We start from the raw sequence: 17,841 nt of genomic DNA on the forward strand, positions 1-17,841 counted from the left end.
ACATTGAACTTGAATCCTATTTGAGGTAATGTGGGATATAAATGTATTAAATAAATAAATATTTACCTCATAGAATATTATATACAACTAGTAAAAGAGGCCCGTTTCCAACAGAAAGGAAATGGGCGCTAGCAAGGTTCCAGGGCTCCTCCCCCCTTTTCCTCTTCCCCCCTAACCCCTTGTCCCCCCTCTCCCTCCTCCCCCCTCTTCCCTTCTAACCCCCCCAAACCACCCTCTCTCATCTGAGGACCCCCCCACCACCCTTGTTTCCTGTTTGCGGAAGGGCAGGACCAGAGGAACAGCTCAAACAGAAGGGAAACCACAGCCTGTCTGAAGCCGCGTCTGTACTTCCTGCACTTCAGTGTTGCAGGCCGAGCAGGAGGTAAAACTTTTTAAACAGCAGCTGCCACTTAGGAAGGGCTGAGGCACCCGCACACATCCTCCTTCCACTCAGAGGCCACAGAGACAGAGGGAGGGAGGCGCTGGGCGGCGGAAATGGGTGGAGAGGGGGGCGTGGAAACTGGAGGAGGGGGGCATAGACCTCGAATGGGAGTGAGGCCGTCGCGGGCCGTGCAACTGGGACAGACGGGAGTGGAAGGAGGGAGGGAGGTATGGGATCATGGAACTCACACTTTCTAATTACCTTTTCCGCAGCCTTTCTCATCTACAATAATAGTTTGCACCTCCAACGTTCTGAAGACGCGTCGCGGTTTCCCAGGCAACACGGTGATGTCACCGGAAGGCTTCATACATTACGATCCGGGCTTCAACTTCCTGGCAGTCAGCTTCAGAACCTTGGAGGTGCAAATTATTATAGTAGATATTACTGTTGCAATGTGGGGCTAATTTCAAAATAGGAAGCCTAAGTTAATGCTGATAATGGATGCCTATTTTGAGCCTATTTTATGACACAACAGGTGCCTGTGAGCCTTTGTATAATAGGCAAGCAGAAGCAGCCCCAATGCCATACAAATCATCATGCACAAATTTACACCTTCTCCAAATGTAAATGTGTATATGTACTCTATGAGGGCAATTCTGTAACAAAGTGCTTCCAGTTAAGTGCGCTGATGCTGCTTGCTGAGTGCCTATTCTGTAACAGCATCTGTGTGCCAAGATAATGTTATAGAGCAGTGGCTCTCAATTTTTCTTCTGTTGTGGCACACCTGATGGACAATATTCATGTATGTGACAGACCAAGCACTAAAATTCAAAGCTGAACAAAGCACGCCTAAACTGCATTGTTTAGCTGTAATTTTAGTATAAATATGCCTATCCCATATCAAAAGGCTGTATGGAATACATCAGTCCCAGATATCTCACCTGTCATGCAATAAATACATATTCAAATTCTAGTGTCACCTCAGTAACATCAACACAAAATCCCTCCACTGCCAGATACTGTGAAGCAACACAAAAATTCCTGCAAATATGCTACTCAGAAACTATGCTTTATGTTATGTTACACCGAGGGGCATTTTTGATATGACATCTAAGTCCAAATTAGGACGTTTTGCTAAAAAAAAAGCCAAAATTCAAGTGAGGAATATAGCCATTTTCAAAACAGAAAAACATCTATATTAAAATGGGTATTTGCTAGATGTTTTGTACTCTGTGTGTTTATCATTTTGGTCCATTTTTGAAAAAAAAAAAAAAAAGTCCAAGTGAAAAACACACAAAATCAAGCCATTGGGATATAGTAGAAGCCAGCATTCTTAGTAGATTGGCCACACAGACATCCCAGGACAGTAGTGGGGCACCCTAGGGGTAAGCCATTTTTCAGCGCACCTTAGTAAAAGGACACCTTAATGTTCTCCATTTGTCTTTCCTGACCATGTAACATGACTCATTCGAAAACCCTGTAACCAAGCTAGAGCCTTGTTTTGAATTCCATGTTGAAAACACATATTAGTTAATATCTGCCAATCCACCAGATCACAGGCACTAGAGAGGTCAAATTGTAGAATGATAGCACACTGACCCCTTACAAAGTGTTCTTTTACCTGACTGAGTAGCATAGAGAAGCTCATGGTGAGTCAAATAATATTGTTCAGAAACACGTCCTTCCATTATTTTGACAAGTAAAGCGATAGATGCTACAGGTTGATAATTACTGACCTCAAAAAGACTGGCTTTAGGATTCTTTGAGACTGGAACAAGAAGAATATCCCCTCCAAAGAAAGGAAACATTTCTCTCTCCAAATGGTTATCAATAGAAATTAAACAAAATAAAACATGGAAAAGAAAATAAGATGATACCTTTTTTATTGGACATAACTTAATACATTTCTTGATTAGCTTTCGAAGGTTGCAAAATTTCATTTGATCTAATTAACTGTGGATAAAAAAATGTTCTTGTTATTCGTTACTATAAAAATGTTTTTTTTAATGTCAAATTATGGCATTTCTCTTAATGCTTTGAAGACATTGTTAAAGGCGGTATAGAAGTATCAATATACTATAGTATAGTACCTGCATACATTGTAAAATGCTTTAATATATGCATATTCTTTAACAATGTAGGCGTGAGCATTTATACCAGCTCTACGGCTGGAATAAGAACTTGCGCTTAACATATTGGCACATTTTTGGCTTGTTACAGAATAGGCTCAAAATAGGCGCATTGAGAGAATTATCCTCTGTGTGGGTAGTTCTGGGGACGGAGTGTAGGTGAAGCCAGGATAGTCCTGCATCTTATCTGGACACCAGCAATGCTCAGTTCACTGTCCCAATGACAACACAGAAGGATGTCCTAATTTATCTGAATATTGCAACTGACTGGATATGTGCCAAAACCACTGAATATCTGGATAATGCAGTGTGAAATGTATCCGAATAGCAGTGCAGAATATCCGGATATTTTAAACCATCACATCCTGCTTTTAAATAAAACACTGACCATGGCAGCTCATTATTGACCCATTCTTTAAACAAAATTCTACCTCGTGCAGTCTGAGATTATAGCAGAAGTAGTACTTCTAAGTCCTGAAAAGACATCTGAACTAAATAGCTCTGTATTTTTCTAATGATAGTGACAATTGCACATTGCCTGGAAGTAAGTATAAAGGGAATGCTATCTAATTTGCTCTCTATAATATTCATCCTCTTTTTTGAAATATGAGAAAAATGGTAGATTACGGCATATCAAGCTTATCAATAATACATGGACAAGGAGTAAGGAAAGGCATCTTCAGTAGGGAGCTGGGCGTGGTTTTTAATGATTGTAAAATGTTAAAATAGAGTTCAGTGGCGTAGCCAGACCTGACATTTTCGATGGGCCAAGAGCTAATAAGGGTGGGCACTACGTATACAGGTATGAGTAGTGTTTCATGGGGGTATTACAAAACAATGCCTTAGAATGCATTTGATGAAGGATTTCTAAGTAAATAATCTGCCCAACAGTTGTCCTGTGTCAACATAAACCGCATACATACTTTATGGAACACCACCATTTAAATATTTATTTTAAAAATTTCTATCCTGCACTATCCCACAATTCTTGGCAATTACTAGACAAACAGCAGTTAAACCTGACCAGACACAAGTCTACTATAATGGCAAACATCTCATCTCAACACACATCACAGTATCCTGCAAAACAATTATAGCAATGGAACTTATCTGTCAAACTTTGCCTTATAACAGATGTAAATGCCTGATTAAACTGTGTTAAAACCACCTTTTCTAAAACTTTAGACAAAAATGGCAAACTGGACACCGGCCTAAAAATATTTGGCAGATCTGTCATAGTCCACAGCTAAGATGTTTCCTCTTACAGTTTTCCATTGAAAAAAAAGTGTATTCAAATTCTGGTAGGACCTCAGTAATAGTAACATTGTCAAAATCTCTTCCCTGCCAGATTATTTGTGAAGTAATATTAAATCTTATGAAGCTTTTTAGAGCCTATGTAGCAAACCTTAACACCACCAATTCTGAACACAAAAAAGGCAGCAGTGAATATACACAACAGCAATATATGTCCCATTGTAAAAGCCAGATAAGTCAGATTGATATAGGTCCCCACACAAAGCACATGCCAGAACACAGAACAACTCTCACCAATTACAAAATAAAGGATCAAAAATTAGGAATTGTCCTGTAGCCCAGCATCAGCCCCAGAGATGCCAAGTTACCCAGTTCCAGGCTGGATTTCTGCCCACTCCATGCTGTTGCATTATGGGACTCGAAGCACTTAATGGGCACTACAAATCCCACACTGTTTTGGGATATAAGTTCAAAACCAGGATTGCCCCAAAATCTCCAGCCTGGAACTGGATAACTTGGCATCTCTGCAGCCCTGCCCTTCCCTACCCTTCATACCCCAGCATCAGCCCTGCCCTTGCCTACCCCTTTCCCCATCCTTCCTTGTAGCTCGACATCAGTCCTGTCTTTCCCTTCCCCATCCCCCCATAGCTCAGCATCAGCCCTCCTCTACCTACTCCTCATAGTCTGGGAACAGTCCTGCCCTTCACTCCCCAATCCCCCATAGTCTAACATCTCCTCTTCCTTTCCCAATCACCCACCCCCACCCAGAAGCCTCTCTCTCTCTCTCCATACCCCCCGGTCCAGCACTGCTGTTTCCCCTCTCTCCAACCCTCCCCCCCCCTAGTCCAGCACTGCTGTTTCCCCTCTCTCCAACCCCCCCCCCCAGTCCAGCACTGCTGTTTCCCCTCTCTCCAACCCCCCCCCCAGTCCAGCACTGCTGTTTCCCCTCTCTCCAACCCCCCAGTCCAGCATCGCTGTTTCCCCTCTCTCTCTCCAACCCCCCCCCCAGTCCAGCATCGCTATTTCCCTTCTCTCTCTCCAAACCGCCCCAGTCCAGCATCGCTTTGTTTCCCTCCTCCCTCCCCGAGTCCAGCACTGCTGTTTCCACTCTTTCTCCAACCGCCCCGCGAGTACAGCATCACCTTTTCCCCTCTTTCTCTCCCCCGAGTCCAGCACCATTTTGTTTCCCCCCCTCTCTCCACCTGTGTCCAGCTCCCCTTTTGTCACTCCTCCCTCCACGGACCATCAAACCTTTTAGCAGTGACGATAGCACACTGCCACAGCTGGTGTCACATCCTTCCCTTGCTCTAACGCATCTCGCTCCTCCTCCTCTCACTCAGACATTTCCTGTTTGCGCGAGGGTGGGACTCGTGAGTGACATAAGCAGAGGGAAGGATCCGATGCCGGCCGGGCTCAAATCAATCAGCTTGTTATTGCTGCAAAGTAAGTAAGCTTGACAGTCAGGGCCCGGGGGTGGGAGGATGAGAGGGAGAACAGAAAGTGGTTGGTGGTAGACTTGGGAAGGGACTGGGAGGCGGGTCGTGGAACGGTGGGGTGGGAGGAATGGGAGGGGAGAAAGCACAAATTAAAAAAAAATGTGCCTGCATTTGAAAAATCCGTTTGGGGGAGCGACTGCTCCCCCTAGCTACGCCACTGGCCGGCGGGGAGGATATGCGAGGGGATGTTGGGTGGGCGGGCCTGGAGGGAAAGTGGCTGGGCCTGGGCCTGTCCAGGCCCGCCCGTGGCTACACCCCTGATAGAGATATGGGTGTTATCTAATTATTCCGCTGACTGTTAATGTTCACATTGTATTATAAACTATCCGGGCGATATTCAGCTGGTGATGGACAGCGTTTTTTTTGTCCGCTGCTGGAGCTAAACCCAGAAATTCAGTGCCAGACCCTGTGCAGGCTTCAGCATTGAATTTCCAGGTTTTTAAAAAGCCAGCTAGCGCATGCTCGGTTAAGTCAATATTCAGACTTAACTGGCCATGGGCTACCGCATAAAGATAGGACAAGTATTTATATGGTCCTATTTATGTGCTAAACATGGCCAGTTAGCTCTGAATATTGGGAGCCAACTGGACTCCACCTCTGAAATGCCCCCAGAACGCCCCCGGCATAGCCAGTTCCTACTTCAGTGCTAACCAGTCATTTTCAGTGCCACATGCTGTAGAGCATGGTTTTATCTAGATTGGACTATTGTAATGCACAGTATCTTGGACTATCGAGTGCAAGATGCAGAGCATTGCAGTTGGTCCAGAAGGCAGCGGTGAGACTTATAGTTGGGGTCTCCAGGTCTGCACACATTACACCAGTGTTTTATAGAATACAGTATGAAGTGCTTTCTTTGATACAAGAGGTGTTATGTCTGGTGGCCCCATTTTATTTTACTCAAATTGTGCATGTTTTGTCACCAAAAATGATCTTTTAGGTCAGAGAATGTTATGCGTCTCTCATTAGACTCTACAGTGCATGTGCGATATGCACACACTAGATCTTCTGCCTTTTCTGTAGCTTGAGTACAATTGCGGAATACTCTTCCTGGGCAAATTTGCTTATGCCAGAATGTGGCTCAGTTTAAAAAATTGTTGAAAACACATCTGTTTGTTGATGAATTCAGATAGGAGCAACTAGTTTTTGATGTTGTAAAAGGGAAAGCAGTAGCAGTTGTTTTATAATTTTGAATGTGTGGGTTGTGTGATTTAATTAATTTCACATTTCTGTTCCGCACAATCCTATGTTCTTGGTGGATTACAAAGTTGCATACACAGTAATAAAATAAATCACACACCTCAGATCAAAAACAAAACAAATAACAAATAATGTTTCCATAGCCATGAACTTGCCCCTCTACCTCACAAACCCGTGAAACCTCCCACCTTCTCAAATGCTTTTGAAAATAAAAATGTTTATTATGTATGTCCTTTTGTAAACCACTTAGGAGTTAGGCAGTGTATACATTTTTAAAATAAGTAAATAATAAATGCCACTGAAAATCACCGGATAACCTCATACAAGCAAGTTAAACGGTTGGCGGCCATCTTAACTCACTTTGACTATCAACCAGTATGTTTTGTATCAGTTCTTGCTGCTATGTTATTATCCAGTTAATCCCTTAATAAACCTCTGAGGGTTTTTTTAAGGAAGAAATGTAAAGCAATAATGTGGTTTAATGGGTGTTACACATTTTTTTCTAGAACTGGAAGAATCCCATCGGAAATGCCATCCATGTTGGACAAACTTTGCAGAGGTGTATTTTATTTGGGACTGTTGTTCACTGTGGATAGAAATCAAGAATAAAGTCAAGTTTGTTATCATGGATCCATTTATTGACTTGGCCATCACCATCTGCATTGTGTTGAACACCCTCTTCATGTCCTTGGAATACCACAAAATGTCAGAAGAGTTTTCCAATATGCTTACAGTAGGCAACCAGGTAAGTGACACTTGCTAAAATGCAGTACTGTTAAAGTTGGGAATTACTATGTATTACAAAGAACATTCTAGCTATAGATCCTTCAAATATGTTAGTTTCTCAAAAGAAGAAAAATTTACATTTATTATACATTGCGACTGCATCGGGGAATAGGTCCAGGGCCTTGCTTGATAATTGCATTTCCTCTCACAGAAACATCCCCACTGTCATTTTTAAGGAATTGGTCTTATAACATGAGGGATATGCAAATGTTTGGATATTGTAGTACCAACTGGTCCCCAACAGCACACACTTTTGATTTGGAATGCTGAATGCATAATAGCTAAACTTGGATTGATTCCGAGATTCTAAACAGTTCTTATCTGTATGTTCTTCTCTCTTAATATCTTCTTGATTAATCTGCAGACTTTACCTCCATATATCCTATAAAGAAAAAATAAATAATAAGAACCCCCACCCCCTTTCCTTTCACTTGCAGAGGTTCTGGCATCTTTAAGTAGCTATATTTCTTCCTCCTGACTTCTTCCTTCCCTGCTGACCCCTCTCCCATCCACCCCTAAGCTAGCTCTCCCTATATAGGAGAATCAAGAGACAATTATCTTCAATAAACCCTACACTTGTCAATCCTGCTTATTGATATCCCTTAACATAGTGCACTTTTTCACACTTGTTAATCACATCAACATCACTTTCATTCAGTAGTGGAGGAGTGGAGGAATAGCCTAGTGGTTAGTGCAGTGGACTTTGATCCTGGAGAACTGGGTTTGATTCCCACTGCAGCTCATTGTGACTCTGGGCAAGTCACTTAACCCTCCATAGCCCCAGGTACAAAAAACTACTTGTATATACTATGTAAACCCCTTTGAATGTAGTTGCAAAAAAACCACAGAAAGGCGGTATATCAAGTCCCTTTCCTTTCCCTTTCCCTACAATACATGTTCTACCTTATACCTAAGGCAACCCATCTGGAACCTCAGAGTTTGCTGCAAAGGAATTGGCTGCAATTAAGGATGCATCCAGGATTACCCAATTCTCAAGGCATTAACTTAAGAGCACAAGGGTTGAATATGGCAGTGGGAAGGGCAGTGGCGACCTCTGGAGGGGAGAAAGATGTCTTTACAACAAGTAAACATGGGGGAGGGGAGGGCTTAGCTGCCGAACCACAAGCAGGTGTGAGAGAGGGATACAGTCTCTCTTCCTCTCTCCTGCTGGCTATGGCAAGGTGACTTGCTGCACAAAAGGTCACTAATCACTTCCTGCTCCTGCGCTCAGAGATGCCAAAGATGGCCCATCCCAGTGCTGGAGGTTTACCACCACGTTGCTGGAGATTGAAGGCCAAATGAGTGAGGTCTCCTCGGGCAATTCACCACTGAAGAGCTTATGCAAAGCCAGGCCACATTCATCTGTAGAGTCTGTTAGGTTTTCACTCTAGGGCAACCCCACTGCTGGATTATGACTAGCTTCCTATGGAGACTTGCTCTGTGGATTGAAATAGTTTTAATTCTTCTTCTTTTTGAATAGCTGCTGTCAACATAGATAAAATTACTGCTGAATTGAAAATGGTAGATACTTTAGAGGCCTGGATGCTTGGGATAGGATACCGCGAATATAGTCCTATGTTTACGAATGGTTGCAGGTCAGCCACTCCTAGGTTCACCTCATCATCTGATAGGGAGGTCAGTTCTCTTCTAGATTTGAATTGGGCTTCTTTAAATAGTGGTATCTTACTAGATACCATCTGGTCCTGTCTATATGTCTCATTTGTACTTGCCTCCTCTCAGCTGTCGGGTTATTTGAATGTTCTAATGCGTGCATATTAAGTTTTTTATTTGTATTGTGCTGACATTATGAGGATCATATGATGTTATATGAATGCTCCTCCATGCTGCCTATTATGGTATCATTCATTTTTGAAGATTTAATATTTGGTACAGAGGAAAAATGTATTTTCCCAGCTATACTGAATCATTCATATTGTCCCAACAGTTATCACACTTCTGATACATGATTGCTTTACAGTGTTGTTAACCCCCTGATACTATAAAACCTGCCAAAAATTCTGCATGCAAATTTAGGTGCACTCCCAATTTGCATGCAGAATTTAATTGAATAATGAGTGGGAAAGCGCGGGGTACAAATGTAACAAAATAAAATAAATTAGTGCCAATAATTGGCTTTTTATTGGCACTAATTAGATTTAATTATTGTGTATGCATGTAAATTTAGGTGTGGGATCCATACCTACATTTTACACGTGTCTCAAAAATGGGAGGATCATAGGCATTTTGGGATGGAGCATAGGCATGGTTTTGAATTATATGCGTAATTGGGGCTCCGCATGTAAGCTTAGGTGCAGTCATTTACACCACATTTCCGTTGGTGCAAATGGCTGTACCTAACTTTACGTATGGCCCCAGCATTTAAGCGCAATTCTACAAACCGTGCCTGCCCTTATAGAATAGTGATTTTTTTTTCAGCGCTGATTTTTATATAGAAGTCCCCTACTACTGTATCATGTCAGCTCTATTGCAAGAATTCAATTTGCTATCTCCACGTTCACCTTGTTAACTGTATGTATGCTTATATTTGGTCATTTTGCTATTGTTATGCTGTTAAAGTTTTATGTTGAGCTGTACACTGCCTTGGGTGAATCTCTTCATAATGGCAATTACTACATCCCAATAAATAAATAACAATTTGCTTCAGTCAGCCCATTCTAAAAAGAGATTACTTTGCCTTAAAATGATTGTGCTTTGTTTCATCCTATTTTGAATATTTCTGTATTAGGGAAATTTATTGAACAAGTAGTGTGGTGCCAGTTGGACAGATTTGATGACTATGTTTTGGATGTGTATGAGCATGGCTTTAGAAAAGATTGTAGTCCTGAAACACTAATCAATTCATCGATGGATACGTTGTTGAAAGGGATTGAACGGGCAACAAAAAGCGGGGTGGAAAATCCTCACGCAAATCAAAGACAATGGAAATGAAAAAGTGAGGACAAATATGGAGGAAATTCAATAAACTTTATTGATAATCAAAAAACGACCTGACACAGCCGTGTTTCAGCATCAAAGCCTGCATCAGGGGTCAAACAAAATGAAATACAATGAGTAGACGATTGAAGATAAGAAATAAAAAATTGAATTAAAATATTCATAATGGAACATATATGAAACACAGTGACATATGTACAGAGAACAATTCTTGATATTATATGGATTGAACATAAAACATATCTATAAATGAAAAAAATAAATTTGTTTAAAATCTATGATTGTTGAAAAATCAATTGATCAGGACAACTTTAAATCAAAACATACTTAAAAATGTAATTTGTTTTGTGGTAACCAGACTATGAATTTTGGAGTGTTTGAGTGAGTTAAAAAAATTCAGTAAAAATTAAATTAAATGGAAAATGAGTAATTAAGAAAAAGTATATATATATATATATATATATTGAAAAAATAATAATAATGAATGTGCAGGATATATATGATGAACAGAAATTCAAAATAAAAAGTAATAAATAATCTTTGGTAATTCATATGGAACATTTTTTATATAAAATTGATATTTTCAAAATTTAATAAGAAGTTTATAAATAATGTGACTTTGTGTATTTTGCTTAAGAGCAAGCAACATAAAAGTTTGTTAATAAACATTTTAAAAATGATGAATATATGCATACAAGGAGTACCTTCTTCGGTTGTCACTTGATCGGAAACCAAAGATAAATGTGATTAAGGAACTTCTGAAAAAAAATAGATGAAATACTAAGAAAACATTTAAGACCAAAAATCTAAAAAAGCCTACCATGATGTGATAGAGTATTGTCATATTGTTAAAGAGTATGTTAATAGAATGCTATCTTGATGGTAGAAAAAATGTGGTAAGTGCTAGTTATGAATATTGATCTCATTGATGGATAGCTAATGGACCATATTTCAAAAATATGAAAAATTATTGGATGGATATTAGACCGTATTTACAAACTGTGAAAAATTATGTGACCAGTTGTGTTTGTGCAATTAAAAATACTTTGTTTTTATAACCCAAGAGAATTATATATAATATAAATCAAATGAAGTGTTTTACATAAAAATTGATCCTGCTCAAAAGTGTTTGGTAGTGCGTCCGGATTGGTGATAGTTAGAGAGTGTATGATTGTGCAGAACGATTGAGTTGCTGACATGTGCCTTGCTAAATATGATTATGAATGATGAAATGCAACAATTCAAAATTGAGTACTAATAGTATAAGACAGAGTGTCTGTTCCAATAGAGCTAACGGTCCTTACTATTCTATAATTAGCTAATGTTGCACCTGAGGTCAACTTTATTGCTAAATAAAAGCGATAAAAGTGTAAACAGTATACTTAGATTTCTAATATGACACATGTGCCAAAAATATACTTAAAAATAGATGAAAACATGAGGAACGGATTGCCTAAGTGTTTAATCAAAAGATGTAATCAGAGTGTGTTTTTTGAAAAAGGCGCCAAACGAAATGTACATATATACATTGTATAACGGAAAAAAACATTGTATAACAGCTACAAGCTGGCTGCTAGTATCGAAAATGGCAGTTTCAGAACGTTATCCTAAATACTTCTTGATGTATAAAAAATGTATATTACCCTTCAAGCTAAAGAATTAAGGAGTCAGCTATCGAGTGCCACGACGGCAATGCGCTGAAATGACGTCAATAGTACAAACCGAATGTTTGAAGTAGCTGTCATTTAAAGGGGTTGGAGGAGGAAATGACGTCAGTATGAATATTTGAATGGCATTGCATATATACAACATGCGGGTGCCTCCAAATGAAATGGAGTTGTAGATGAAAAGCTACAATTGAAAATAATGACCAAATCTTTCTACGGAAATGAATTGTGTTTTAAACTCTGATTATGATGAATTATATAAGTGTGATGTAACAAAATTCGACATTATTGGGTGATTGCCAATTTACAAAAAGATGAAATCAGAGCATATATTTGAACATAGTGAAAATATGTAATGTAATGACATGTTGGAAAAATGTTTTGGTAAACAAAAGGATAAATAATGAATACTTGGAGAATAATGGGTAAACATTGTCAAATGATGGTCAAATTAAAAAGTTTTTTTTTTAATTTGTGAATAAAAAAATAAATAATTGAATAAGCATATTATGGTCTTAAGTAATAATATATTATAGTCTTATGTGTGATATGAAAAAAGAATTTTGGAAAGTGAACAAACTAAATAGCACTCTGCATATTGGAAAGAATTTTTTTAATAAGTACCTACAAAAATGTTGAGTAAACATAATAGAAATAATGATCAAATAAAAAATGTTTTTGTTGAAAAATAAATAATTGGATAAATACATTATGATCTAAATGAGTAATATGAAATAGAACTATAAAAAAAAATTTAAGAGGTAAATGAACTACGTAATACTCCAAATTACATGAATTACGATGGTCAAATTTTAAGTAATAGAAATCAGAACTTAAATTCATAAAAATATGTAAAAAGTACTAAAAAAGAAAACAATAAATGTACCGAATATAATAGAAATTAGACATGCTCATGATCATATTTATGGAGACATACAAAAAACATTTAAAGTGTCTGGTTACATTTAAAGGAAAAATATTCCTTATGTCATTCCAAAATTGCTAAATAATAGTAATAAAAAATGTATGTAAACTATACATTTCAACTAAAACATCAACTTATCAATACTGAAGTACTGAATAATGAAATAGAATATGGTTAATCTTGTTAGAAACATAATAATACCATGAAAATACATGAATGATCAATAATCATATAATTGATACTAAATGTTAAATTAGAATGTCATAAATTTTACTAAGAACTTAAATGTCATAAAAATGCATAAACGTTCTGATAATGATAAAAATGCAATATCGCATGGAAAACAGAGGATCTGTGGAAGAGTCCTACTGACTGAGTGGCATAATATGCTAATTGGCTATTGTGTTTTCAGAGAAAGACACTATAATCAATTTCCAAATTTTTTCCATTTGGTGTTAAGCTGTTAAAATAGAAAATAAATCTCTGCTCCTCTCTGTTCAGTAAAGTGTTTAAGTCCCCTTGGCGCCATCTTTTATTGAAATGCTTAACTACAAAAAACTTTGTCTTCGATAGTGTGATTTTTCAATCATCCAGTGTTCTGTCAGTGGTGCTGATTGAACTTGGTGTTTGATACAGCTTCTGTGTTCAATTATCCTAGTTTTCACTAGTCTGGTGGTTTTGCCAATATATATTTTATTGCATGAGCAGATAATTGCATAAATTACATTACTGGAGTTGCAGGAGGAAGAATGCCGCAGAATAAATCTCTTGCCAGTTCTTTGGTCTGTGAATTCACTGATGTCAAGGGAGTGCTTGCAAACTGTACACTTTTTGTAAACTTCGTTGAGGAATGCAGATTAATTTTAAGATTTTTGCAGATGACATTTTGGCACCCCAGTGCTAATTCTCTAATGGTATCATGGCACCAAGGTGACATACTAGTGTAAGTCAGCATTGGCAGACTCAGAAACAGAACGAAGGAAGAAGAGGACCTCGGCTGGCGGGGGTTTGGGTCCACCACCAGCAAAGGGAGGCGATGGCGGGGGAGGGTTGGCGGAGGGAGGGGGGTCGAGAGGGTTGTCGGCAGGGGGGGGTCAAAGTTGGTGGTGGTGTCGGCGGTGGGGGGGGGGGTTCGGCAATGGCGGGGGGGGGGGGGGGGGGGGGGTCGGCGGCACGGGGGGGCTAAAATGTGCCCCCTCTCCTCGGGCTCTGGACCCCCCCTTCCGCTGAAGTCTGGCTACGCCCCTGCTTGACATATCAAATTGCATAAGGATGATCTTCCTGTCTAGGCTGATTTCTTTCCTGAAATTAGTAATTAATCTGGTTAGGACTGTTCCCATACTGAAATTGGGTCTGAAGCCAGATTGTGTATAGTGAAGAAGGAAAAAGGAGGACAGACAATTTATGAGTTGGTGAGAGACTATGCCCTCAATCACCTTTACTAGTAAAGAGATAAGTGGCACTGGCCTGTAATTTGTTACATCGTTTATTTTTGCCAGGCAATTTTTAGGGATGGGGTTATTATTATGGATCCTTTTTCTGCAGGGAAATGACCTAAGGATAGCAAAACAGAGATATGCGATCTTAGGGATTCTGGGGCCCTTTTACTAAGCTGCATAGGCGCCTACGTGCTCCCAACGCACATCAATTTGGAGTTACCGCCCGGCTACCATGAGGCATATTTTCAAAGCACTTTGGGAGGCTAAGTTCCATAGGTTTCTATGGAACTTTGGGAGGCTAAGTGCTTTGAAAATGAGCCCCCATATGGCCCAAGTGGTAATTTCATTTACGACACGCATCCGCTACGTGCACCAGAAAATATATTTTATTTTCTGGCATACGGTGAAAATCAGGCGGTAACTCTGACTTGGGCATGCGTAGGTGATTACCGCATGGTTAACGCGAGAGATCTTACCACTAAGTCAATGGCTGGGCGGTAAGATCTGAGACCCAAAATGGATGCACGCCAATTTTTATTTTGCTGCAAATCTTTTTTCGGCAAAAATTTTAAAAAGGCCTTTTTTACAGGTGTGCTGAAAAATGGATCCGTGTGCATCCATATAATGCGCCTACACTACCGCAGCCCATTTTCAGCGCACTTTAGTAAAAGTACCCCTCTATAAACAGGTCAGGTGCAGCTTTTAATAGAAAAACTAGGGCAGGAATCCAGTACACAGATGAATATTTCAATAGAAAAGATTTCATCACAGAAAATGAAGGGGGGGAGAATATCAGTTTTGATACCACTGAGGTTGTGTGTCAGTTCAGTCATGAATATCATAGGGTCTCCTTTAAACATTATAATGTTATCTCTAATTTTGTGATTTTCTGCTCAAAATATTTAGCTAATTGGGCAGCAAATGGAGCAGATTTGTTGGAGGTAGTAATAGCCTGGGTATCTAAGAGGGTGTTGTCTATATTGAAAATACGTTTGATATCGAAAAGATCAGTTGATATTAGATTTCCATAGTAGTTATTTTAGTCTTTTTATTGTATATTTCTAGAGTCTTAGCTTGAAAGAAAATTTAGAAAATAAATTACATTGGAAATCATCTCTACTTATATTTTTGTCTGTTCCATAGGATGTGTTTATTGAACTAGATGGATTGAGGGGCATAATCGAAAGGGGCGCCAAATTTTTCCTGAGGACATCCTCGCAGGACATCCCGACGAAGGGGCGGGGAAACCCACATTATCGAAACAAGATGAGCGTCCATCTTTCATTTCGATAATACGGTCGGGGACGCCCAAATCGTGAAATTTAGGTCGACCTTAGAGATAGCCGTCCCCGATTTTCGGCCCTAATGGAAACCGAGGACGCCCATCTCAGAAACGAACAAAATCCAAGCCATTTGGTCGTGGGAGGAGCCAGCATTCGTAGTGCACTGGTCCCCCTGACATGCCAGGACACCAACCGGGCACCCTAGGGGGCACTGCAGTGGACTTCACAAATTGCTCCCAGGTGCATAGCTTCCTTGCCTTGTGTGCTGACCCCCCAAAACCCACTCCCCACAACTGTTAAGAACTACCATAGCCTTTGGATGAAGGGGGCACCTACATGTGGCTACAGTGGGTTTCTGGTGGGTTTTGAAGGGCTCACATTTACCACCACAAGTGTAACAGGTGGGGGGGGGGGGGATGTGCTTGGGTCTGCCTGCCTGAAGTGCACTGCACCCACTAAAACTGCTCCAGGGACCTGCATACTGCTGTCATGGAGCTGGGTATGATATTTGAGGCTGGAAAAATATTTTTTTTTTATTTTTTTGAGGGTGGGAGGGGGTTAGTGACCACTGGGGGAGTAAGGGGAGGTCATCCCTGATTCCGTCCGGTGGTCATCTGGTCATTTAGGGCACCTTTTTGTGGCTTGGTCGTAAGAAAAAAAGGACCAGGTAAAGTCATCCAAGTGTTCATCAGGGACGCCATTCTTTTTTCCATTATTGGTCGAGGACGCCTATGTGTTAGGCATGCCCCAGTCCCGCCTTCGCTACACCTCCAAAACGCCCCCTTGAACTTTGGTTGACTCCGCAATGGAAAGCAGTTGAGGATGCCCAAAATCACTTTTGACTATGCCAATTTGGGTGACCCAGTGAGAAGGACGCCCATCTTGCGATTTGTGTTGAAAGATGGGTGCCCTTCTCTTTCAAAAATAAGCCTGATAGGCTCTTTTTTTATTTAGATTTCATTTTTACTGGTGCCATGGAATCTTGTATTAATTTACTTAATACATCCCAATCTTTTATGAATGTTAATGAATTAGACATGTCTAATAATATAAGAACTTACAATTTGTGATTTTGTCACTTTTCCAACAATGCCAAATCAATTTTTAATTATGCGCAAATTGGGTGTGCGCCCAAATTTGCATGTGCAATTTTAAGTGCCATTCATAGAATTTTGGGGTTAATATGTACAGCACTGCATATGTCTAGTAGTGCTGTAGAAATGATAAGTAGCAGTAGCATATTAAAATCAGCGGTAATGTGGCTATTAGCTATTCTGCCCAGATGTAGAGAAGTACACAGAAGACATTGGGGAAGTAAGGGGAGGTGATCCCCGATTCCCTCCGGTGGTCATCTGGTCAATTGGGGCACTTTTTTGTGACTTGGTCCTAAAAAGATATGGACCAAGTGCAGCCGGCGAAATGCTCGTCTGATCCGGCCATCTTTTTTCCATTATGGGGTGAAGGTGGCCATCTTGTAACCACGCTCCCTCCCCGTCCCATCCCGCCTTCTGTACCCTGCCTTGAAGGTTGGCCGGCTCTGCAACGAAAAGCAGTTGGCGCCAGCCAAAATCGGCTTTCGATTATACCGATTTGGCCGGGATCAGGAGATCGCCGGACATCTCCCGATTTGTGTCGGAAGATGGCCAGCGATCTCCTTCGAAAATGAGCTCAAAAGATTGCTAAAGGGGAGATGTGCTTATTGTTCTGCAGTCACACGGCTCTGCTTTAACAGCAGCTTGAGCTGTGTACAGATCTGAGCACCTATTTTGCTTTACAGAATACTAGCGTAGCATGGCAAATACACAGACATATTTTAGATATGACCACTTAAAACAGCCATAGCGGTCTTTTTACAAAGGAGCGCTGGAAAATGGCCTGCGATAGTATAGGCATGGGTTTTGGCCGCGCGCAGAATAATTTTTAAGCGCACCTGTAAAAAAAGTTCTTTTTTTGTTGAAAATGGACATGCGGCAAAATCAAAATTGCCGCATGTCCATTTTTGGTCTGAAACCTTACCGCCAACCATAGACCTAATGGTAATGACCTACGCATGTCAGATGCCACTTGGCGCGCGTCCGCTATGCGCACCAGAAAATAAAAAATATTTTTCAGAAGCTAGCGGACGTGTGTCAAAATTGAAATTACCACAAGGGCCACACGGTAACCAGGCAGTAACTCCAATTTGGCGCAAGTTGGGCGCATGTAGGCACCTACACAGCTTAGTAAAAGGGGCCCACAGATCAGTTGTAAATGCTTGTGTCTCGGTTGCTAAAGATACACACACAAATTATGGTATTCTATAATATTTATTTAGTTATTGGGATTTAT

At 40.3% G+C, this 17,841-nt stretch overlaps 1 protein-coding gene across 3 annotated transcripts in view; it reads left to right on the top strand.

Moving 5' to 3' along the window:
* Window positions 1–17,841, top strand: part of LOC115466700 (sodium channel protein type 5 subunit alpha-like) — an 858,490-nt gene that overhangs the window by 475,989 nt on the left and 364,660 nt on the right. For all 3 annotated transcript variants that reach the window (XM_030198143.1, XM_030198128.1, XM_030198135.1), the window contains one exon: window positions 6,965–7,203. In XM_030198143.1, coding sequence (XP_030054003.1) covers window positions 6,965–7,203 — 239 coding nt within the window. The remainder of the gene's footprint in view (window positions 1–6,964; window positions 7,204–17,841) is intronic.

Source organism: Microcaecilia unicolor, chromosome 1 (genome assembly GCF_901765095.1).
Source record: "Microcaecilia unicolor chromosome 1, aMicUni1.1, whole genome shotgun sequence".
NCBI lineage: Eukaryota > Metazoa > Chordata > Amphibia > Gymnophiona > Siphonopidae > Microcaecilia > Microcaecilia unicolor.